At 39.3% G+C, this 25991-nt stretch overlaps 1 protein-coding gene and 1 long non-coding RNA gene across 9 annotated transcripts in view; one reads left to right on the plus strand and one right to left on the minus strand.

Moving 5' to 3' along the window:
- Positions 1-23712, plus strand: LOC115577165 (uncharacterized). The gene is made up of 3 exons (XR_003983037.1): positions 1-115; positions 19482-19568; positions 23371-23712. It is a non-coding gene; the product is annotated as an uncharacterized LOC115577165 (long non-coding RNA).
- The window catches only part of atp11a (ATPase phospholipid transporting 11A), a 57311-nt gene extending 32578 nt beyond the window's left edge, over positions 1-24733 (minus strand). For all 8 annotated transcript variants that reach the window (XM_030410039.1, XM_030410041.1, XM_030410040.1 and 5 more), the window contains exon 1: positions 24253-24733. In XM_030410039.1, the coding sequence (XP_030265899.1) occupies positions 24253-24297 (45 nt within the window). In that variant the 5' untranslated portion in view covers positions 24298-24733. The remainder of the gene's footprint in view (positions 1-24252) is intronic.
- Positions 24734-25991: the final 1258 nt, after the last annotated feature.

Consider the following 25991-nt stretch of genomic DNA (forward strand, 5'->3'; position numbering starts at 1 on the left):
CACTAAACCAAAAAAAAAAAAAAAAAAACTACCCACGGCACCTTCTGACCATCCAGCCTGACCAATCAGACCACTCCAGGGGGGGAGAAACGTTTCTTTTTGTCTTCAATATCAGGTAACAACACTTAAATCCTGGTGTGATAAACTGTGCCGGTGTTTGTTCCTGTTTTGCATTTCAGTTTCTCCGTTCAACTTAAAATAACAGAAATTAAAGCTGCACATCCAATGAAACACATCACACAGGTTCTACCTTCAACCGCCACATCTCAGTGACTCAAATCATTACTTAACTGTGCCAACATGTTAGTGCTTTGAAAATCGCACAGATCATTCCCACAGGATCGGGACATAGCATTACAGAGCCACAAACTGAAGTCCCACTGTGATCAGGAACAGAGGACCATATTGTAAACAGGAAGAGCCGGACCCACCCACTCGCACATTTGACACACACTTCCTGAAACAAGCGACCACCCTCCCCCACCCCAGACCACCAGAGACACAGAGGAAATATTCAGAAAGGAAAAGAGAACAATATTTGATGCGGAGCATTCAAGGTGTGTTGTGTGGGTTAGGCAACCATGAAAGAAAAACAGCAATTATATAATTTCAGTTATGTTACAGTATGTGCCTTACAGTACTACCAGCAGCAGAGGGAACAGAGGTGATTGTGATCAAAGAAAACTTAGAAGACGTCCTCTCATCTAAAATTCCCATTTCAATTAGATCAGACAGACTTCAATGTTTTTCCTTAGAGAGGGAATTAATTTCCACAGCCAGGCGCAGATGAATCCATAAAACATCCATGATTACACAGCACATGACTCTAACATGACTTACACACACATGAACAAAACACCAATACAGAACATGTGGATACTTCTGTATCTTTTGCCAGATGGCAGCAGGATGAACAGACTGTGGCTGGGCTAGGTGTTGTCTTTAAGTATGCGCTGGGCCTTCCTCTTAGCCAACCTTTTAAATTATTAATCCGTGAATTTTAGCTAACCTTTGCAATTATTTATTCATTACTTTTAATTAGTTGTTCCATCTCTCCTGCTCACTTGCCAAATAGATTTCACATGCTTTTAATTGCAATTAATACACCTTAAACACCTAAATTAATTGTTGTAGCTGATATGTGGATACATGTTAAATCAAATAAAAGATTTTTTCAAATGAGTTAGTATACAATATTTCCCAATCCCAGTGGAAAAAGCAGTAGTACCCCTTGGGTTACAAGTCCTCCTGGTTGGGAATCACTGGTCTACACCATTGACAGCTAGTACAAAATGCACCTGCACTCCACTGACTTTTATTGATAACTTCTAAAGCCAGTCATACTCTTGCTCCATCTTATATTCGTGACATCTTGCCAATGTGCCAGTCTGTAAATGTCCAGCTGGTCTCAGGTCTGCTGGCATTCTCACCCTACCACAGCCACGCCTCCACATGAGCTTTTCCAAGCAGCATAATTGCTGAAGCCACAGGAGGGATAGCACTAGCAGCTCATATTTACTGACACTATATCAGGGAATCATGCTGACACTGAAATGACGGATAGCAGAAAGTGTGTGTGTAAGAAGTATGAGCTTTAAAACGCGCGCTCCTCCTGCTTTCTGCAGTGATGGAAATGTAAAGCTCGTGTTGTGCTAACATGCATTTACTGACTAACATGAGTAAAGCTCATTGGTGTGGACTGATAATGAGAGACATAACAAAAATAATGACTTTTGAATGAATATTAATGATTATTAATAATACATCTACCATACTACTTGAGTACTTTCTTTTTGGCAAAGTTTCAGTCGTTCTTTTTGCTTTTTTTCCTGAATTGGCTATTCAAATAGAAGGTTTAATGTAACAGTAACTTAATCAAGTTACAGTGAGTAAGTCAGTTCCAACGTTAAACGCTGTAAGCATTCAAAAATGTGCATCCACACTTGTGTTTTCAGGTCATTTTAATGAAGATCTCTGCCTAAACACCAACATGGAAAATGGAAAAATCTCTCTGTCTTCATCAGATCGCAAGAACAAATGTCTACTACACAGCCAACATTGTTATTTTTTCAGATTATTTCTTCTATTATTTATACTTAAACACTGTGTAACTGTGTAATAGTGACTGTATACAGTGCTTTGAGCCAGGACACACACTTTTCACTGTATGGAAATGCACTTTAAATGTTTCATGCAATTTAAATGCTAACAAATTCAGAAGGAATTTACATTGTAAATGTGTGATTAAAAGCTGTATCATGAAACTGACACAACCTAGCAGAGGAAAACAGTGAGGAATAAATGTATTTTCAAATTTGGCTTAGTGTGTACTCAGGGGTATTCACTAACACACTGTACGAAGCTTGCTGTATGAATTTCAGATGACAGAATCCGAATGGTATTCCCTCTTCGCAGTAACACTGTACGTAGTGCTGTATGATGCCTGGCAAGTCAAGATAACAGTTACAGGACACTGCAAAAATCACTGCCACACACAAAAAAACGATTGTCTGCAGCTTTAGAGGCTGAGCTGTTGTTCCACTGATGACCAATACCAAAAGCATCTTATCTCCCACTGCAACAGGCAGCAGTGAAAACAGGTCTCATCAAAAGCTGGGACGACCTGCTCACTGCGATACCGTCACAGCACATCTACTTTACACACATCTGAATTCTGTGTTATAAACTAGGTTTGCATGTGCAAACATGATTGACCACACATCCTGCGCGAGTGTGTTATCACTCGGCAGCAACTGAGCTCTTTCTTCTGATAAGAAAAATCCTGTCCCCTTCACTAGGCATTAAATACAGACATACAGTGTGTTGACTACTCCACTTGAGATTATGTTGAAAATGTGGTGGCTCAGAGGCTGATTAAGCTTTATAAATGCAGTGATGTAGAGATTGGTGAAGATTCTCAGAGTACAGAGTGCTTTAGCAGAGTCACCATTTTTTTTTCATATCTGCTCCCGATGGACTCAACATTTTTAAAAAGGCACTGGAGCAGGTTAAATATAGCAGCGAACACATACAGTCTTTTGTATGCACCTGTAAGATCTTGTTCTGTATGTTAGCTGTTAAGTTTGTGGGGCAATACAGTGGCTAACTAATGCAGTACTTCATGTACTTCATGCATGCTGCAAAGAGAAAAAAAAAAAGAACACAAGTGATGCGGTGGATAAAAGATTCAACCTGCCTGCGCTGTGAGAGATATATTGTTATCTTTATATGTGTATATGTGATAGCCTGATGAATGTCCTGATATCTGTGTGTAGCTGTCTGGGTGTGTGTAACTGTACCTGAGTTGCAGATTAAATACCAGCTGTGCTCTCCATCTGTCACCTGTCAACCTCACCGCGGCCAACAAGCCGGCCCAAATAAGATAATGATAAATCCTCCTCCAGCTTCAAACACAACCCTTTCACCTTTAACCATGACGGAGTTCACACTGAAGGAAACAGTCCACAGAGTACGTGTTGAAAAATGAGTGGTGAGTAACGTCAAAAGAGAAATTGGGCTCAAAAAGCTGTCAGGCTGAAAAAAGTTGCCCACAAAGCAGCTTTTTATAGCTGTCAGCAGCCAATCACAGCTCTGTGAGTCCAAGTAATTTATATTTTTAACTTAGCTTGTACAAAAAAATCAATGCTGAAGTGTCTGATTTACATTTTCCTTGCTTCCACAAACTCATGATTTTCTTAGAAATCAGTCACAACAGTTCTGGATGTAGATCTGTCTTGAACAGCATTTCTTCTGGGGGTCGGGGGTTCCAACTTTTATGACAGAAATGTCAGCTGAGCTCCATATGCCGATGAAGACCATGGGATATGCCTGAAAAATCTAGTAGGACCTTTGGATATTACTTCAAATCATCCATTATGCAACAAACCACGCCATTACAAGCTGTACTGCAAATATTTTGAACCCAGTGAAAAACATGAAAGAAAACCTTGAGGTCAACACAGTACAAATATGTACCTATGAAATACAACAGCTGAATATGAAATTACAGTCAGTGATATAACTATGAAAATGTACTCTTTTAAAAAAATAATAATATATCATCTTTAATTTTGTGTACGTCTGTAATAACGTTTAAAGGAAATTAAACTAATCCTTCTTGGAAAAACATAAAGTCAAATCATCTTAAAGATTTTAAAAACTAAATTTTTTTTGCAGGACCAAAAAAGCATCTAGATCTGACAGAACGGAATTTTTTTACTACACAAAATCAAAATTTGGTTCCAAGTGGAAAGATTGATATATACATTTTTGAAAACGAATGATTCTTCATTTGGGTAAAAGATTTGCTGTTGTTTTACAATTTCCAATTAATTAAATACTAGGGATGTCCCGAACCGATCTGTAGGATCGGGATCGGGGCCGATCTGGGCATTTTTCCACTGATCGGAATCGGCAGTTTTGAACGTGGACCCAAGCCCTTTTTTTTTTTTTTTTTTTTTTCTTTATGTCAGAGCACAATTTGTGGCAGAACGCAGACGCGCACTTAACGTTACTCTGGCAAATCTGTGGATAAAATGTCTGCAGTGTGGAAATAACTTAAATTAGAACGCGAAAGCAGTCCAACGGCGACATGGAACATCTGCAATACCATTGTTTCGCGGAGCTGCATTTAATGCTATTCATTTGATACGGCATATAAAAACAGACACTCAAAGAATACAACGAGTTCACTAAAACAATACAGGCAAAGACACCGAAGCAACAAACACTCGCGGATACTTTCAAAAGGACAGAGAAATATCCTCGAAACAGCAACAAATATTACAGAGAAGGTGATCAAATTAATCGCTCTGGATAACCAGCTCATCTCCATGGTAGAGGATCAGGGTTTTCTTCGTAACCTGGTCTTACATTATATTGACTCCACTTTAGAGTTACGACGTGCCGGAATGCGCACTAGTTTCGTGGGTCTCATACAGAGAAGCATGTAAAACAGACGATGGAGGAGATGTTGAACACGTGTGAAATAGACGAGCAACGCGTCCACGTCATTTTACGTGACAACGTAAGGAATATGAAAAAAACTGTGGATGATATGGAGGTACCAAGAGTGGGCTGCGTCTCACACACTTCAGCTGGCTGTACACAAGGGTCTGCTGTCACAGTGCAGCGTCACACACTCACCTGCTAACACAAGGAAGGTGGAGACCAATGTTGCAATAGCATATGCAGCCATATGAAAGTATATACTTTGTTTTAACAAAATAAAAAAAACCTATTAAGGAACAGCTTGGATGCAGGTACTTTTCTTCTTAATGCAGCTGTATCATCCAGGAAAATATTAGTTCAGGCTAAGTATCGGATCGGGACTCGGTATCGGCATATACTAAATATTAAAGGACTCGGATCGGGATCGGGGAAAAAAAACCTGATCGGGACATCCCTATTAAATACATGATTTAGGAGGACCTTGAAGAGTTGGTATGCAGTGACCCTTATCTGACCCTGTGTTTTCAAGCAAACATAGCCATGTTTAATCACAAATTTAAATGATTTACAGTGAGTCAGAGCACTTCTAGACAGTGTTGTCTTTTTTTTTATAGGCAACACAGTCTGGTTTGAGCTTTAGAAGTCCAGAGAAATTACAAAGTTGTTGTTTAATATAAATTCTGTAATTGTGCTCCTGTTGTGTGTGTGGAGGTTAAACAGCAAGTCACTCTGGCATTACCAGAGATAGGAGGAAAGAATAGCCAAAACCATGCCAGTCTATAAAGCAAACTGTCTGTGTGTGTGTGTGTGTGTGTGTGTGTGTGTGTGTGTGTGTGTGTGTGTGTGTGTGTGTGTGTGTGTGTTCGTCTCCTGGGGATTTAGTGCCCTTACCCCTGCAGTCCATCCTGCTTTGTAACCACAGACACATAAACACAAACACACACACACACACACACACACACACACACACACAAACACATACCACATTAATGCCAGCACTGCTGGTATTAATCAGAGTCAGTGAACTTTAAGACTCAGCATCTATACTGGTCTGACTGTACCTGTGTGTGCGAAACACCAAGTGATATTGTCAAATCTCTACACCTGCACATCCTCACAAAAAGAGTCAGAGGAGGAAAAACACAGGAAGATACAAAGAGCAAGTTTGATGACAGATTTCCATAAAGTCGTTAGTCAGTGCTCTATGACCAGACATTCAAGCATAATGAATTGTAAGATTCAAATTCAGCTCATTAGCTTATCATTCAGTAGTACAACTGCTAGATTTGGTTTTAGGCTACGGTTACAACTTGCTATAGTACTACCCAAACTACATATTTTTCAGAGGTAAGATTTCCTGTGAAATACGTGCATGAAAGTCTTCCACAAATCTAGAAAAATCACTGACAGCCACCTGATCAGCCAAGATGGAGGAAAAGTATGAGTGAAATTTTTGCACATGATAGATCTTTGACTGAGCTATGACCAAATCTTGGTCTTCATCAAAATGCACTCAGAATATACATGCTTACTTTTTATATCAAACGTACAAATAGTGCTGCACAGTATGATTCCTAAAAATCATATCTCTTGACAGATATTACAATTCCAATAGTATTCGTAATTAGAGGGAATCATTATTTTGCATCACAATTTACACTTTCACATGTCACAACGTTGACGCTTGCTGGGGTCTGTACTGAACACATTTTCTCCTATCTGGAGAACAGGATTTGAGGGCCATGACATCTCTGCAGCTGTACAACAGTTATTCATTATAATACTGCAAAGATTTGAAACCTTATTTTGAAAATGTCAAACAGCAGGTCTGTGGAGCTGAGATCGTCTGTCACTGAGTCGAAATGAGCTGAAATTGACATTAATCAACTTCCTTTACCAATGTGGGTCAGCAGACCACTGTACGGCTGAGTGTGCGAGTGTGTGTGATGGTTTGTTTTGTGGTTTGAAGATCAGAAGCGCTGTGCGACCTGTTTTTTAAAGGCCTTATAAAACTATTATTTATGACAGCGAGTACTTTTAATGTAGTTGAGCTCTAATTGAGTTTAAATACATAACACAAGGTTACCGCAGTGTTTATGTTTATAATTAGCTGGTGCGATGATAGTATTTTTTTTAAAGAATGAATACAGTTTAATTTTATATTAATTTTACATAATTACATATCATGTCACAGAGGTAGTTTATCTTAGCACACTAACACACACCACTCCCACAAGACCAACCCGTCCTGCTGAATCACTGCTCCCCTGTATGATAAATGACTAGGAGTGGGAAAGAAATGGGACAGGAGAGATGATATGAACCTCAGTGCTTCTGTATGCTATACAGAGAAATTCATTAACCTGGATTTCACAGAGCAGATCTCAGTAGAGAACTGGGATAATATACCTGCTTTACCACAATGTTCTTCTGGTTCTAGATTTTCAAAAAAATATAACATTAATGACCCAAAATTACAAATATTCAGTGTTTTCCCACGGTATTTAATTTATGTCAGATTTGAGGAACCTCTGAAGCAGCACTTTTCTGAAAGCTATTCTAAGGGCATTGCTTCTTATAAACTGCTGGAAGCAGTTATTGCCCTCGGTGAGATAAAAAGACGGCAATATGTATAGAGGATATTGTAACAGTCGGAGTTATTGAATGTAGCGTCACTAGGTGGCGCCTCCTTTTGTTAAGTGGATAGTGTAACCTGTAACTAGAAGAAGAGTTGATGTGCTTCCGCTCCACCATGCGTAGCAATGCCGCCAGCGGAGTGAAGACCACCCTTTTATTTTATTTTATATTGTGATGTATAGGTGTAGGATCCTCGGCCTATGTGTGTCAAGGCATGTATGCATGTGATAACTAGTGCCGTAGCGACCTGGCCTGGTATGGTCTGTAAGTTACAGTGGAATAAAAGTATGTGCGGAAATCCCACATGTTGCCTGCCGTGTCGTTTGAGCTAACCGGAGCTACCGCCACTGAAAGCGGACCATATCCTTCCCCTTCACTGGCCACATTACAATATACATGTCATCAATAGTTTCCCATCTGTAGTTTCACTAACATCTAGGTTTTTTGTGCAGTGTGAATGTATTCAATCAGGATATACTCCCGGGTCAACTGACCCTGCGGTAGTCACAGGTAAATTATGAGGGGTACACCGAATATCGGCCAGGCCAATATCAGGGCAGATATTCAGCATTTTACTGATAAAATAGATTGATTTAAAATTGCATTTCTTTGACTCTAGTGTAAGTATAAAGTAGCAGAAAATGGAAATACTAGCACCTCAAAATTGTACTCAAGTACAGTAAATTTTAGTTAGATTCCATCACTGGTTATTTTCAACTTTTACACAAATATTTTTATTTGTACTACAAATGTGGTACAATTTATCAATCATTGGTCTCCTTGATTACTAAAAGACGGTATTGCTATTGGCCTTCAAGGCCTTACGGCCGTTGGCTTGTTAATATCTTTCCATTTGTCTCTAACAAGAAGCTCAAACCTTCCTGCAGATGCTACTGTATGATGTGACTTGGGGTATGTTCACAGCCATAACCATAACATTACATTACCATTGGAACACTAACATTGTCAACAACATCCCTAAGCCGTTTCAATTGACAGATGCTCTGATAGGAAAATGTTTATGTAATATTCCAGGACAACAAAAGACTTAATTTAAAATCTAGACACATTTGCTTTTTCATGTATTTACCATGACTGGAAAATGGGTTCCAGGTTCCAGGTTTTCTGGGATGTGTGGAAACCCTGACATTTTTCACCTGGTCTTTTAAAATGATAAAAATAGAACAGGTCATTAAGAATGATCAAAAAAGTGGGTGATAATGACCAATATGAAACTTCATACCAGTGATAGACTTTTCAGCCATATTTCCCAGGCCTATGATATATGCAAGGCAGGAGGTAGATTAATAAGCCACTGTGACTCTACCCAGAGGTGGATAGAAGACTATTGCTGTAGATTTACTGTGGATATGCACAGTCATTCTTTGGATGTCAAGAGGAATACATTTACACAAACTCCTCCTTGCTTCACTGACCAGCTAGTGGAACTGGAAGGGAGTGCTGCTGATGGGCACATGATCCCCCATGACTTGACCTAATGCCGCATACAGGTCACATGGAAATAAGTGTTACAAAGGCCTGATGGTTGAGTAACAACTTGGAAGCTTTCAGCACTGAGGCTACTGTTGTCAGTAAGTTCTGCTGTAGCACCTGTTATAAAGCTTCTTTTAAATTTCTGTCAAAATTTTACTTGGTAGCACTATATAATAGCCATCCTTAGAAATTGGTAAATCCAAAGTTAATTAAACGTTAATTATCAGCTAACCTTAGATTGTTAATAAACACAAAAAAAACAAAAAAATTCACCTTTGTCACTAACTCTCACTATTCAGCAGTTAGTAGATTACAAAATGGTAATGATCCACGGCTACACCTCAGCTCATAAACTTCACATAGAAAACATGACCAGTATGACTCAGTGTCAGGCTGTCAAAAATATGTTCCTGCGTCTGGGACAACTCACTCCAACTGTCCAAAAATGACCAGACAGAAGTCTGCTGGAGTAGCAGTCAACTTTGTTGCATTGATTTAAAAGTAATTTAAGCTTGACAATTTCTTTCTCTATCTAGAGCTGGTAGACTGGCACATCCGGTAAACGGACTACAAGAAAAAACAAAATAAAAAGGAACACTCACACAGACACACACACAAATTCAAGGATAATTGAATAATTGGAGGAGAAAGATTTGCTTGCAGTCTAAACGTAGCCAAAGTGACTGTTCTACTTCCCTCAGCAAACTCTTCGGTTAGACATGTCGGTGTTTGTGTGAGCATGTGTAAGTACCCTGGTCACACTAAGTGCCTGCATTGATCTGTCGACACACAGCTCGCTTTAAATAACTCCAACAATGCCTCTGAAAGGCAGCGAGCCCAGAGGTTTTACATGTTAAATAGACATCAAATGTATGATTATTAATCATTATATATATGTATATGTATGTATGTATATATAATACTATATCAGCTAAATACGATAATTTTTTTGTGAGCATAAAATACTTCTATTGCCATTGAGATTTTTCATGAGTTGTATTTGAACGCACCATGATGCACATGTCCTTTACCATAAAGCAATGTTGGTTTCAGAGTTTAAGACATGCACCTAAATGCACCATGAAGTACAGACAGATACAACTTTAACCCATATTTATGCCAACAAATCATAAAACAGTATCACACAAATTGTTTTAGGCACAGAAGCAGGATGATCAATTAATAACAATATATGCCTTGTGCTTGACTTACTTGATTACAATTATTTTATTGAATATGAAGGCTTAATTGAAAGTCTAGATTCCTTCAAAGCTTTTGATACAATTGAACACAAGCTAATGTTTGTACAGAACTGTGAGTTACTACCACTTAACAACTCCCCTCTTCACATCATCCCTGTTAAATAAATCAACCATTAAATACCTAGGCATACATATGGCTGAGGATGATAACACTTAATATTTGGAATGATCAGGCTGTAAATGTAAATCTTATCTACATTTGTTGTCTCAAAGAAACGTCTCCATTTTTCACTGAATTATTTGCACAAAAATGTAGCATATAAAAGCTATAAACAATAAACAATTTGTTTTCTGTACCTTTACTGTACATTTGACATGTATTCAGTGTTTGTTGCTGTTCTTGTGGCTTGATAAGAAGCTATTGTCACTTTACTAGGCCACTTGCTGTATGTAAACATTAAATTGTTTCATTAAAGTTACTGTTAGTGGACACAGGAATTGACATTTATGGCCTTCAAGGCAGGGGATGCTGCACACCATGAAACGCATGGGGTGCGAGGGCCTGCTCAACACTCCTTGCAGCTTTAATAAATATCTTTTGTGGAGCGGTGGAGCCATGATCTATTTATATTATATGTACCAACCCACATTCCTGTGGTGTTTCGTTATGAGTCAGTTCTGTTCGTCAGCCATTTTTATTTTCCTGAGGGTCACAGTGCCATTAACTGTTGGTCTTGTGCGTTTGTGTTTTACCCCACACTGTTAGTGCTTTCGCTTCCTGCTGTAAACTAATGCTGTCTACGTGTCTCCCAAGAGCTCAGAGAAAAGTACTAAAATGCTTTTAATACTTTTTATCTACATTCAATGGGTTTATTTCCCAACTTCTCGTTCTCTCTTTGTCTCCTCTACTCGTTAATGGCAGCACTTTTCGTTCTTCCCTAATGTTGGTCCTGTAGGGACACTACTGCTTAATGGTGTTCATTAGACTGTTTGTGCTGCCGGTAACCATTGTCAGGCTACACATGTGCACACACGCACACAAGAACACAAAATATTCACATGTAAGGTGCCAAATCACTCAAAACTATAAAATCATAGTCGATGACACTTAATAATTGACGCCTTATTGATTAACCAATTATAATTGCAGCTTTAGATTACATGTTTATTTTTATTCAACCAACAATCCTCAATTCAAGTTTTATCATCATATATGAAAAGGGAAAGCATCTGATCTGCACAATTAAGAAGCTTAAACTAGACAATGTTATTTTTGCTTAAAAAGTGAAGGAAAGAATTTGTAAAATTTTAGAACGGTCACCAATCAATTTCCCCTCAATAATCTAAACATTTAATCAATTTCATCATGACTGATACCTTTTCCTTAAAAGAAAAATTCGCCTGAAATGAAAATGTAGTTGAAGTCCACAACACATTTCTGGAGCTTCACAGCCAATAGCATTGCAGGTAGCTGTGGACTTGTTCTAAAACATGAAGAATTCATTGGAAATAAAACCTAATCCAACTCTCCTGGGTCCATGTAATGTTAATCAGTTAACTTTTCCATATACCAGATGAAGAATAGAAAATTGAAAAATGTGATTTAATATTTGGTGTAAAATTAAACATGTTGCAGTCATTTTTATAATTCTCTATTTGTAGAATGTTTAACGGATAAATGTATAAATTTAAAAAATAGAGAATTGTTTTGATTTCCATCCTTCTTTTGGGTTACCTGAGAGGGGTAGGCTGCATCGTCACAGCTGCATTTCCCGGATTGCATCAGGTCATGTCTGCACACAGATCCTGCTATCAGTAGGGAAGTCTGTTTCCCTCTAAATGCCCGAGGCTCCAACTCATAAAGAAACTCTGTTCATGTAAATATACATCATAAAGCCTGAGCGGTATAGAAAACGAATTGTCCATTTACTTCAGAAACACAAATCCAGCCGCTGCACAGACTATCACTGTAAAGTAGACTAGCTGAGAAGTCCTTGCCTCGTTATGGTGCATACTGTGAGCCAGGAGGAATTGGTTCTGAAGGCTACAAGTCTAAATGTTTGTGAGAATATTCCAGCAGTTTAGTGATATATAATCTAAAATGTTGGATTAAAATCCCTCTTTTCCCTCACATTCTCCTGTAGTGTTGTAGCGATGTGAAAATCACTTCACAGTATACCACTCAAGCTACGTATATGCTATATTCTTACATAAACACATTCTTTTTCATGAGTTGATGCCTCTACCAAATCTGCACTTGCAGGGAAAACCAGACAAAACTTACCTACAATAACACGATCTATGTGCATACATGACTGGATGTAATCCTTGAATGCAGGCGTGAGGATTGGTGAGACAAGTAGCTCCCGCCAGCCAATGGGATATAAGATGAATAAGGCGCTGAGAGCCCCCTGAGATCTGCTGTGTTAGGTGAGTCTGTTATGTTGATCAACTGATGAAGAACTGCAGACAAATCCTAATTGTGTAATTGTTTATTAGATTATTACACCAATTTGTTTTCTGCTTGATACCGTTTTGTCATTTCTCTTCAGTTGAGCATCACTGCTCCCAGTTCTGTTGTGTCCTATCCATGGTGATTCATTATTACATGGCCCCATGAATCCTGCTGCCCTTTCATGTCACCCAGGAAGACAAAGACACACACTCAATGTGAGTGTGAGATGGGAAAGAAGGGAGAAAAAGACTATATGGTCAGTTTTATCTTCATTATATATTTGAAAAGCCAGACAAAACGTCCTCTTTCTCTGTGCTCACTTCTACCACTGACCATTATCTGACTGTCTGAATCTTCTGTCACTTCGTTAACGTTTGTCTCTCATCCATCATCCAAACGTTTTCTTTTTATCTGACTGATATATGTTACAGTGTGATACTGTCAGAGTGTATGAGGCACATTGAGATTGCCATTGTGATTGCTATTTTATGCAACAAAAACATTTTTTTTTTTAATCCCGCATTCCTGAAATTCCCCACAAGTGTGATTATCACATCTCAGTAAAAATCACAGGACAAATCGGAGGGTTGAGGGGTGGCTAACAGCATCACATGGCACTCATGAGACCAGTCACATGACCGGGGCTGAATACCATGTTGGAAATGGATTCCTAGAATCTGTGATCTTAGTAACATCGCTACACTGTCAGCAGTTAAATATAAAATAAGTAAAGTGTGGCAGTGCTGTCATGCATAGTCACAATTACAGTTGCTGAATGGACTGGACTTCTACGGCTCTTTTCCACTCTGTTGGCAGCTCAAAGGGCTTTTCAACACTTTTCACATTCACACACACATGCACACACTGATGGCAGAAACTGCCAAGCAAGGTGCTGGCCTGCTCAACAGGAGCAATTTGGGGTTTAGCATATTGCTCAAGGATATTTCAGTGTGCAGCCAGGAGAACCCAGGAATCAAACCAGCAACTTTCTGATTACTGGAGGATCCACTCCACCTCCTGAGCTACAGCTCTGAGAAGTGGTATCTTCAACAACTTAAGGATTTTATTTACTCTTCCATTAAATATTATTATATTTTATATATATATATATATATATATATATATATATATATATATATATATATATATATATATATATATATATATATATATATATATATATATATATATATATATATATATATATATATTTTTATAATATTAATATTAAATAATTTCCCAGTCTGGGATCATTAAAGTAATTCTATCTATTAAAATGCACTCAGTGCTTTTATGTGGCTGCAGCTGCAAGACAAAATAATTCATCACAAAACAAAGTGAAATTACTCACTGAACTGAATGCACTTAAAATATACACACGCACACCACAACTGGGAAAGCCAGTCCAAGTGAACCCTCCATCTACTCCACTCCTACCACCAGCACTAGCCTTAATTACTTTGAAACATGCAATTACTTGATGTGAATCTTTTAACTACTATTACTACTGAAATGAATGACTCTAACAATGTCCTTTATTAATAGACGTGATGTGTATTAGTCACCAGCAGCCAATAGCAATCCCTCCATCTATCTGGTTGTACAGCGGGACTACCAGTGCAGTGGGTCCCTCCAATCTCCATACCCATTGTTGTCCAGTAGATGACCAGGGCCACAAAAGATCTGTCAGCCTAACTCATAAGTAATGTTTTCCTAACTATATGTTCAGTAGCTGTTGGATGTTAATAAAGTTGAGTTTTTCTTGCTGTAGCTTTGTAAAAACTGCAGTGCACACAACAGGTGGCAGAGCAGTGACAGGACAGCCTGGTGACAGGACAGCCTGGTGACAGGACAGCCTGGCAGACAGCAGGCTTGCTTGCTCCACCTAAAAGAGCCTAGAGACACTCTTGAGAACAAAACAATCGCAAATCATTATGGCTGCTAGTTATCATGTGACTCAGTTAGCTTAAATATTTTGCATAGTACAAGCTAAGGGAGCCATTTGGATAAGAAAGATGATGACACAATGCTCACATTTCAAAGTGGCCAAACCCAGACACTACCCTAGGGCTATCTAGACCTGTTTGTGAAAAGGGGCTAAATTATCTCAGGACTAACACCTTGCCTAGGCCTTAGCCCTAGCCTGATACTATGGAATGTGAAAAGCCCTTACGTTTTGCCAAAAAAACGAAAAAATGAAAACGCTGCGGGCAGGTTGTGAAAGCCTGAGCTTCCTTAGGTGTATAGTAAAGGAGTATAAAATTCACCGATCCAATACAGCATGTATATTCAGTTTAGTCTGATTGCAGTGAGTAGAGTCGGCAGGTGTAGGGGAACAATATAGTCAACATAGTAAATAAATGTGCATTTACTAATGGAGTTAGGTGAACTCTTGAACAATTATTTGTTTATTTTCGAGAGACACTCTTCAATAAAGCAAAAGTATTTCTACCCAATCACTCAATAAATTGTTGGAATAACCAGTAAAAGAAAAGCTGACTATCAATGATCAACAGCTGCAGCCATACTTTGTGCAATAAATCAATCCTGCAGATTTAGTACCTAATCCAACCTGATAGCACATGATGTAAAAAATACAGCTGGGTTGCAAATTTAGTGGTGGCCTCTTTTGTTTGTGGCAATTACACTCAAATATTAATGTGCTGATTATTTATTAATGTTAAAATGCTACGTGCACATTTAAAAAGGATTTGATGTTGTCATCCAGGTTTACCCTGATGAATGATGCACCAAGAGGAATATATTTATGTGACCGTAATGCCATTATTTATATTGTTCTTCTGCGTTACACTTCTCCCAGTGTGAGTATAGTCATGTGCTGCACCTTTTATTGCATTTGTAGCTTCAAATTATTGTCTGTCTTAAATCAGAGGAGCCTCTTTTCTCAGATTTAGTGTTCAATACTACATGTTCTTAGATATTCTAAAAAAAAAATAACGACTCATATGAGCAAACTTCCTCAGCAAAGTTGAAACTGAATTAATGTAGCGTGTCGTAGTCTAGTCATGTGGAAACCAAAAATATATCTTTAACATAATTGTGGCTCTAATGTCACAACATGTTATCTCAATTCTATCAGAGACATTTTTGAGTGCAGTAATGTGTATGCTCAGTATTATATCACTTGGTGTTGCTCCGCTTTAGCAGACTGGCAGCCTGACAGTCAGAGTGGTTAGAGAGGATCACAGTCATCTACTGCGAAAGTGCATCGATATTGTTGTAGAATAATCAATGCTGTTCCATGTGCACAAGTTGGTCGGTTTAGGAACTCACTTGAGCGCTCAGCAATTTCAGCTTCCTACTATATATATGTAGGAATGCATAAATATATATAGTATGTATATATGTACAATAATAACGGTTTGCATTTGTTGCTTGGCTTGGCAACAAATGCACCTTCAGGAATAGGCAAAGGGCACTTTTTAAAGATGTTGTACTACACCTTGTAAGAGAGCTTTGGGTTGCAACAGTGGCTTCACATGTGCTCCCGTTGGATTTCACTGAAATGCTTTTAAATCTGTCTAAGGAGAAACTGCAGGGGCTCCAACTTCTGTAATGTGTGTGTCTGTAAAACAAAACGCTTAAATGTCTGCATTATTCTGAAATAAAAACAGAGATGGCACCAATAGCTATCTTGTCTTAATATTAAAACTGAAGTCAGCTTATAGTGGATTTCTTAATAATCAGTTGTTCCATAATGATGTCCTGCTAATGTCTAAGGCAAACAAAGCAAAGAGGAAGAAAAAGGAGGAGACCTTTAGGCGGAGAGGAAGAGGGGGGCTGGGGGGGGGCAGAGGAGAAGGGAGTGATGTCTGGCGAGCGCAGTGTCAGCATCTCCATGTAGGAAGAGGGGGTGTGCACTCTTCCTTCACTTTTCTGTCTGACACGAGGGCCGTGGGGAATGGTGTGTTCAGCTTCCACTGCCTCAGATAGGGAGAACATTAAGGTGTACCTGCCCCCCTCAGCATTTTCACTGGCACCTCGGAGCAATGTTACAATGATGAACTTCAAACAACATCTCTCATTCCCTCTCTCTGTATCAGTCTCTCTTTGGATAGAGGCCTCAACGCACCATTAACCCCGAGCCATCCATCATCTGTCTCCTTATGCATTGGGCTGTAAAACACTGTTAATGTTACGGCAACGACACTGATACAACCCCTTAATGGAGCTCACACTCAGCAGGTACTGTATGGGGAATGTGAGGAGATAAACTTTTATAAAGCAATGATGTTTTTGTGTTTTGTGTATCAGCGGAAATTTGAAAAGGAGTATAAGATGTGCATATGAACTCGTATAATAATGGTTCTCTATCCATTGAGACACCAGAACACTGCAAATTGCAAAGAAATTGTCTCTGTGCAAGTATGCATGTACACCAATCAGTCAAAAGATTAAAACCACCTGCTTAATATTCTGCTGGCGCCCACAAGCAAAACAGCTCCGAACCACCTGCATGGTCTTAAAACTACTAGGCACGTCCTGGCACTAAGAAGTTTGTGGTGGATCCTTTAGGTAATTTATGTGGGGGGGGTGGGGCCTCCGTGGATCAAACGTGCTCCGGAACATCCACAGATGCTGACGCAAATTGGGATCTGGGGAATTTGGAGGCCGGGCCAACACCTTGAGCTCTCATGTCCTCAAGCCCTTCCTGAGCAGCTTTTGTGGTGTGGCAGGGTGCACTGTCCTGCTGAGGGGGCCACTGTCATCGGGGCGCCGTTGCCGTGAGAAGATACACCGTCTGCACTGCCCGCAACTGTGTTTGGATAGGTGGTGTATGTTCAGTGGCACCCACATAGATGCTTATTCAACGTTGTCAGTGTTAATACTGCTTTTTTTATGCACTGTATTATTTCTTTGATTTGGTTAAATGTTATTCAAATCATATTGCATCATCATGTAAACAAATACAGGGTGCTGCGGAATGGGATTAAAAGGGGAAGCAGCAAATTCTCATTAAAAAGGACAAGGGGGTAAGTTCTACAAAATATTGCAGACTTTTATAAATAACTTAATCAAGACCAAAAACAAAACTATTAAGAATTATGAATACTATCATTTTCACCCCTAAATTAGAAACAGCATTCAGACGGACCCTCTAGATATACAGCTGGCTCACTGTCAAGGATTATCGACATCGACCCCCCGGTTTTTATATTTAGATTTACTTCATTTCTTACTTTTTACTTCATTCAGTATCAGTCTTTGATTTTACTCTGTTGGCAAGACTGTGTTTTCATCAGAAGCAGTAGCCAGTGAAGCTACAAAACAATCCAGAGACGAGTGGCTTAGTAAGAGGCCGTAAATCCTTCAGGTAAAGAGGTTAACCCTGGTGCACTTTGTGGATTGTGGACAGTATGGACGAGCGGGTGTTAAATGATTAGCATGAGGCTAAGAAGAAACCTGCTGCTGTTGGCATGTACATTAGCATGCTTCTGAAGCCACGGTACAGTTTCACAACAACATGGCTGTCCTCTAGAGCTAAAACAATCAATTAATTAGGTGTCAGCTATTAAATTAACAGCCAATTAATAGATTTGGGTAAATTGTTAAGGGAAAAAAGGTCATAAATCTCTGATTCCACCTTCTTAAATGTGAGTATTTTCTTGTGTCTTGACTTGTCTATGACAGTACACTGAATATCTTGGGTTGTGGACAAAACAAAAACTTCTCAGGGCGTCACCTTGAGCTTTGCGAAAAACTAGTCATCATTTTACACCATTTTCTGACATTTTATAGACCAAACGTCTAATCAGGGGAGGAAAAAAAGGACAAGTAAAACAGATATTAGTTGTACCTCCTCTATAAATGGCCCACCCGCTCTACAAGATGAACTGTTAGGGGGCCCTGCAGCTGTATGTCATAATAAAAGACTACCTTTCCTAGGTCCTCAATTTACCAACTTTTGGTATACACACATCAAGTCATGCATATGGTAGATTGTAAACTACATGCATTTATGTAGCGCTTGTCTAATCTTCTGATTAAATGTGTTAAATGCGTTTAACCATTCAAACACACACATTCTTTCAGTGATGGCAGAGGCTGTCATGTGCTTCCTATCCAAAGTGCCCCATGATATTTCAATGGTTAACCATTAACACACACTCACACACCAGCTGAACAGCCATCAGGAGTGAATTGGGGTGACTATCCCGTTGACACTTTGACAGGGATATCGAACTACTGCCCATTTGTGTAGTGGAGGACCATTTTAATCTCTTGAGCCAAGACCTCTCCCAATACATGCTATGGTATATATCAACATTTACCATCACTGTTGCAATTTACAGTTAGAGTATTAGTAGGAGAAAGACACATTTTGTTGTGAAAAGTTATTCTGACACAGTAGTAGTCATTTTAGTGTCTGTGATGATTAGTTTTGTTTTTTGTTTCACAGAATACGAACACAGTGAGATTTTTGATGACCGTCATCATATCTACATTACTAATAATTAAAGTGGGTAATGGCAAAAATAAGAACAAGTAGTAAAGCCGGGTAGCTTAAAACATTTACATCACTTTACTGTAATACAGCCTTAAAACTGGGAAAAGACGGTACTGATGCTATATATATCACGATATGATGTTATCACTTTCATTGTCAATTTTTGTAAGAATAGTCTACACTTACACTGTCTTTGACTGGTTAGGAGTTAAACAAAATCATCATTTCAACGTAAGTATATGTTAATGACGTTTATCTTTTACTCATTTTGCAGGGAAGTCCTCTCTAGCATCCCTTGGTGTCCCTGGACCCCACATTGAGCAGCCCTGCAGTGGAAGACTCCATAGCAAGCTACACAAACGTCAGTCCACACTGTCAGCCGGTCTGCTTATGAATTATTGACAACTAGACAAAGCCAAGATGTTCATGTGATCCGCTGACCTCTGCGTCACATGGCTACTACAGTATTCCACCTCCCCACTCAATGACCGTAACACTGCAGACGCAACAATATGATCACCAGCCACTATTCACTTCATCAAACAATTATTCTTGCCTCATATGCAAAGATCAGTTAACATGCATCACATTACAGCCTGCTACTGAAGGAGTAACATATGTCCCAGTCAGCAGGTGGGAAATACGCAGTTGGAGATCAGTGATTGGCTTAGATCTAAAGTATAGCTGTAAAATGGATTAGGTGGGTGAAGGTATAGTGAACACCAGTAACCCCTTAATCCACTACGTGAAGGCAGGAAGCCAGACAGAGCGAGAAGGGAGGCACTTCCTGTCCTGGAATCCAGATTAGCCAGCAGTACAGGAATGCTGCCCAGCTGCTTTTAAGACAACTCCGCGCGCACACACATACACACACACACACACACACACACGTATCACCACACAGAAGGAAGTGTGCATCTACTCATGGAAGGTAGGTATAGAAAAAAGTAAGTAAGACTGTCTTAAAAAACAAACAAAAGGTAGTTAAACAATACTTACAGGTATTTCCAGAATCCTTAAGAGTCTAACCATCTGGGCAGGGCTTAAAATAATATGCCGATATTTTTAGGCTCTATCGCGATACACAATATACATCATAAATGCTAGGATTGAGCGATAAAATCAAATATCATTATTTTTGACCAAATAGCTCAACATAGATACTGCAACAATATTGCAGGGATGCCTGCTGGTCAATGATCATCAGTGATGTGGATATTAAGACTACATGGGTAAAGTATCAAAACAAGTATAACAGTCTCCAAGTTCAGAAAATGACTTGAAATCACTTTACTGTAATGTAGGAAAGGGAAAGGAAAAGACAGCATTTACATCACAATATAACGATATCCAAATCTCTTTTATATTTTCCCAGAAAAATTAACCTTTTTTTATTTTTATTTTGTACTACAAAACAAAACGAGCAAGGAAGAAAGAATCACAGCAGCCAGCAGCCGCAGCAAACATGATATTTTACATGTTGACGGTTTGATGAGTCTATGGGGATTCTGGTGATACCTTTAGAACAGTGTTACACATGCTTTACGCTATGACTTAAATGCCATATCAACACATGAGTTATAACCAAGGGCTGGTTTTACTCATGACACACATCAGGAAACCAGAAACAGCTCATCTCTGCTGCACTTCTACAATAAGTAACAACCAGTATGTGTGTAAGTGTTATGAATCTGTCAACAAAAAATTGGGAACGAAGGTAGCAAGTCCATAAGTTTTAAGATCTTATAGGTCTATAATACTGAACTGGTAAAAGGAAAAAACAACAAGAAAATGAGAGGATCAGTCAGAAGAGAGGACACATTAAAATAAAGAAACCGGGTAACAAAGAATTGGAAAATTTAAATCAAATTTTCTAAAACAAAAAAAATTATTTTCAAAAAATAAAACAAAGAAGACACAAAAGAGCTATTTCAAAAACAAAAAGCAACTTAACTGTTAAAGGACTTTGATGTCAAACAGTGTTTAGTTTATAAAACAGGACGCAGAGATGAACATGAAACAAATTGTGAAAAAAAATTCTAATTTTGCCAATGCAGTACTGCACTGAAGACAGCGGGGAGTCTGTCATTTAAATCAATAAATGGTGCTTTTAGATCTTTAGCCTTAAATTACCCCGAGAAGAGAACAAAAGAAGGCAGCGAAGTGAATACAGTACAAGTACACTGGACCGCAGCGCTCCTACATGTCACTGTGATTACATTTTGTTCTCATTCGGCCTGGACAGGAGTGACAGCCACTAAGATTACAACTCGACATGTTAAACTAAAAGATAGCAATAGGCTTGCATAACATCCTCTGCCACTTTACCCCATCAGAGATAGCAGCAACTAAAGAGATTGACCAAATGACCCTGCAACAGTACAACTGGTATCCAAGTGGTGATGTGTCCTCAGCTAAACTCAATTAGACTAATTTGTTTATTTCACCCACATTTTCGTCAGAGTACTGACATAATCCCATTAGGGGAATAGTGACAGCATGTTTTCTTGACTGCTAAAAGATATCTTAAATCATAGTATTGTGTGTATGTTAAAGGTAGGGGTCTGGGGACGCGACTAACAAATTATCTTTTATCACTGATTGATCTACAGATATTAATTGTTTGGTCTACAGAGTGTCTGAAAATATATGATATCCACCCATCAAAAATCCATGTTGATGACAATCGAAACAATCCACAAAGATATTGAGTTTACTATCACAAAAGAAAGAGAAATGCACCAAAACTTCTCGTGTGAGAAGTTTGACAAGGGAATGTTCAGCCCTTTTGTATCCTTTCATCGCATCTTGGACAGTGACACCACTGTGCACTACTTCTCTTTTACTTATACTGTTTACTTATTACTAAGCTGAATAAGTCATTACCAGTAACTATGACTATGTGTTTGCCAAAAAGCATTCATTTAATTTCAAAGGGGCTCTGTGGAACCTCTGTGCTGTGAAGCCGGCTGTTTGATTATAGTATCGGAGTTTTCACGGAAAACAAGAACATCATCATAAATACCAGGTGATGTTCTGGTCCATATAAAGATACTGCAACACTTTAGTTTTGGATACGTTTTACATTACAAATCTATAACAAAAAGCCTATTACATGAATGAAAACAATGAAAAATGGCTCTTTAACAAGAATACATTCCTTTTGATATTCTGCACAATTCTTTCTTACATAGTTATAAAGGCAACAAATACCGCATTGAGGGGGAAAGATGTAAAACTAAAGCAACCAAAGGCACATGGAAAATTGGCATGAAATATATTCTTGCGACACATGCATTTTTTTACTCATTTCAAATGTGCCTGAGCATGCTTTAGAGCCTTGCAAATGGACAGATTTCACACATTAAAGACTGAATTTATAATTGGTTTCAGTTTACAGATGTGGTCAGAGAGAGGATCCTCCTTTACAGTTGGCTCCGTGTACTGACTGATATTTCATAAAGGCCTTATGTTGACAACCTGATGATTGTGTTTCTTGCCCTAATCTTAAGCATTTCGCCGTCTCTCTGCATCCAGGTTTTTGTGCTATCAATTTAACCCTAACCCATTTGTCTAAAGCAGTTATTCAGATCAATTACAGCAGCAGACCTCGTCAGCATCCCACATCCTACCAGTCACCGGCTTGTCTCCGCGTGTTTCTTATTTCCATTTCGCCCTCCACAGAGTGGGGATTGTATTTAATCAGCCATTCGGGAGGCCGCTGTCTAAGCCTCAGCTGAGCATGGAGACAGGGTATAAACCTCGCTGGCTCTCATGTGAGCAGGGCTTGCTCCGTCTGGATTCTTGTCAAACACATTACCGTGGAGCCTAATGCAGCTCGCAGCCATACAGGTCGGCTGCTCCGACGCTGCCCATCGATTTGACTACCAGGGAGAAAACAAGTGGATTACATAATTCATGACTGACTAGTCCATTTGTAGTCTTGTTCAACTGGGAGAAGGAGCATTACAAATTAGTGAGTGAAAAGCGCAAACATTAGTTCAACAGTAACCCGCACACAGAGAAAACATCCACCAAAGTCATGTTAGCTGACTGTGGAGCACTGATTTGACCTTTTCCCATATGCAAGACAAGTGTGTCAGTATTGTCAAAGTGAATAACAGCTGTTGTCTGTCTCTCCTGGCATGTCCCGTCACGACCAGATATGTAGCCTGCCCTCCAGAAGTCTGCATTACAACTGATGATGAAACGGGACTCCACCTTTGACTTAATGAAGTCCCAGCCTGATTTGCAGGTGGAGGGTGAACACGCTTGAACAACATGTGCTTGCAATGCAAATGCAAAAACAACAGCTGGTGGTTTTACAACCTTTGAGTCCGATTCCTCCCCAGATGAAATGCACAGAATTAACTTTGTTACTATATCAGCATAATAATACATTCATTAAAAAAAGGAAATGGCTTCTTAAAGATTGCCCTCCTGTCATACTTTTAAAGTTACACAATTGAAATCGTATGACTTCCATTGAAAATGTAAAGAAATAAATTGGCCAAAACACTCATACTTAGACTCCTTTTTGTTAGCATACCTCTACACTGTGTGCTGTGTTGTGTCTGTTAATGTGAACTTGTTGGTCTGTATTTAATGTTCTTGGATAAAAACAAGTAGTTTTTGCAACCCACTTCGGTGCGTGTTTAGATCTAGTATTATGGTGACAGGTAGGTGGGCTAAATTCATCACTCATCAACTATTGTCATGTGAGCCGAACTGTTAACCTCACACTGCCATTGTTTTAGGATTGAAAGAGTAAACTGTGACGGGAACTGCGGAATGAATCATAGCTGATGGGCTGTTTAGCGTCAGGCAGTTCTCCCGAAGAGCCCCTCGTTCCTCTCCCTTTCTCAAGCGAAACTTAATCCCGGATGAGCCGCTTCGGCGGAATTCGATAGCAATAGTGACGAAAAGCGCACACGCGTTTTCGGCTTTTCTTCGTGAAATGTGTGAAAAGAAAACAGAGAGTGCCTCGGTCTGCAGCGACCGGGACTTCATAAAGTAGAATATACACGAAGAGCTTTAAAACTTACATATCTGCTGATGAGGGTCCGAAGAGTGCTGAAATCCATCCCCATCCTGTTCCTCCTTCCCCGGGCACTTCTCCTTCGTTTTCTTCTTCGTCTTCCTCTCCTTCCTCTTCTTTCCGAGCCGTCGTTCCACAGGTTATGTTCTTCTTTTGATATCTCCTCCTCGGTCCATGACTTTCACTCCAGTTCTTCTTCTTCCTGAGTTTAAAAAAAAAAAAAAAAGGAGAAAAATGCCTCGGTCCGACAACCTGAACTCACCTACGGGAGTGTGTAACAGGCTGTAGAGGCAGGAGGAGCGGCTGTGTGTCCGTGCCGCCCTCTCTACAGTTCGTACAGGCACAGACAAGTGCGGCGCCCCTCCTGCGAGCCCAGCGTCAAGTCCCTGCGGCTCCCTCGCGCGCTCTCTCTCTCCCCCCCTCTGAGCGTGTAATAGTAATCTTCTTGTCTCGCGCCGCGGCTAAAGGAGCTTTCGTTTCATCTACGTCACGAGGAGCCAGGTGGTGGCGCATGCGCACTCTGGTATTTTTTTTCCCTTTGGCTTGTGATTGATTAGACGCTGCAGTTAATTAGGAGATTGATTTGTCTGGTGGTGCGTGCCAGTGCGTGCGTGCGTGTGTGTGTGTGTGTGTGTTATGGTTGTGGTGGTGGTGGTGGGGGGTCAGTTTGGGACACCTAAGTGGCGCTGTCCACCCACTCGGTCCTGAAATCTTTAAAATATTTAATAATAATAAAAGTCTAAAATTTAATACGATTTTTTTTTTTAAAAAAGTTCCATAAATACTTCGCATCGTCCTACTCTTCATTTAAGAACATAAACAACAAAAACAAAGAATAAAAATCACAGGATTCACCTTACATGCAACTGACAACTAAATTATGTTCTTCATTCTTGACATACTTCATTAATTGTTGCTGTATACATTAAAGCTGCACTATGTAGTAGTGGGGTAGTCCTGAATAAACAAACTGACAAAGGATGACACGATTTTTTACTTTTTTACTTTGTTTTTGGTGGATCCTGCCACCTTTGGGGACCTTATTTTACCCTGAGAGCAGCATGATTATTTACTAATGGAGAAAAAAACGAATTTCTGAGTTTGTAGCCTTTTATTACCTCATTCAAAGTGTAAATATTAATATTCTGAGTTTCGATTTCTCCTCCCAAACTGCATAATGTCCCTTTAAATGAAAGTGAAATGAATGTATCATGAAGCCATCAGTTTCTAAGTGTTGACTGTTTAGGCGAGGTCAGCGGGGTGAGAACTACAGTTCAGTGTGCGTTGTTTCCGGAGGGAAGTGTTTTCATTCATTCGTCCGTCCTCTGTTTCCTGGATACGCTGTTCGGTTTTCGGCGGGTTCTGTTGGAGCACCAGTGTCAAATATACTGCAATAACAGCCACCGTATCCGGTTGTAGCCTTCACAATAATAACACTGCTAAAATTGGTCTCGTCTAGATCCCAACACGTGCAGTTTAAGGTAATGGAGAATGGATTGCCTTTCAGTCATTTTGCCTTTTGTTTTTTCAAAACATTGATACTATTCTTATTGGCATATTGGCATTATTGTAATTTTTGGAATAATTTCTTAACTATTTAAGTTGGTCATACTGTAACTTAGTACAGTTATACATTTTCTGCCTTCCCAACAACATCTATATATACATACAAATTATTAGATCAGTAGCAGTATTTAGAATAGAAAGAAAGAAAGAAAGAAAGAAAGAAAGAAAGAAAAAACTGAT

This window comes from Sparus aurata, chromosome 24 (genome assembly GCF_900880675.1).
Source record: "Sparus aurata chromosome 24, fSpaAur1.1, whole genome shotgun sequence".
Taxonomy (NCBI): domain Eukaryota; kingdom Metazoa; phylum Chordata; class Actinopteri; order Spariformes; family Sparidae; genus Sparus; species Sparus aurata.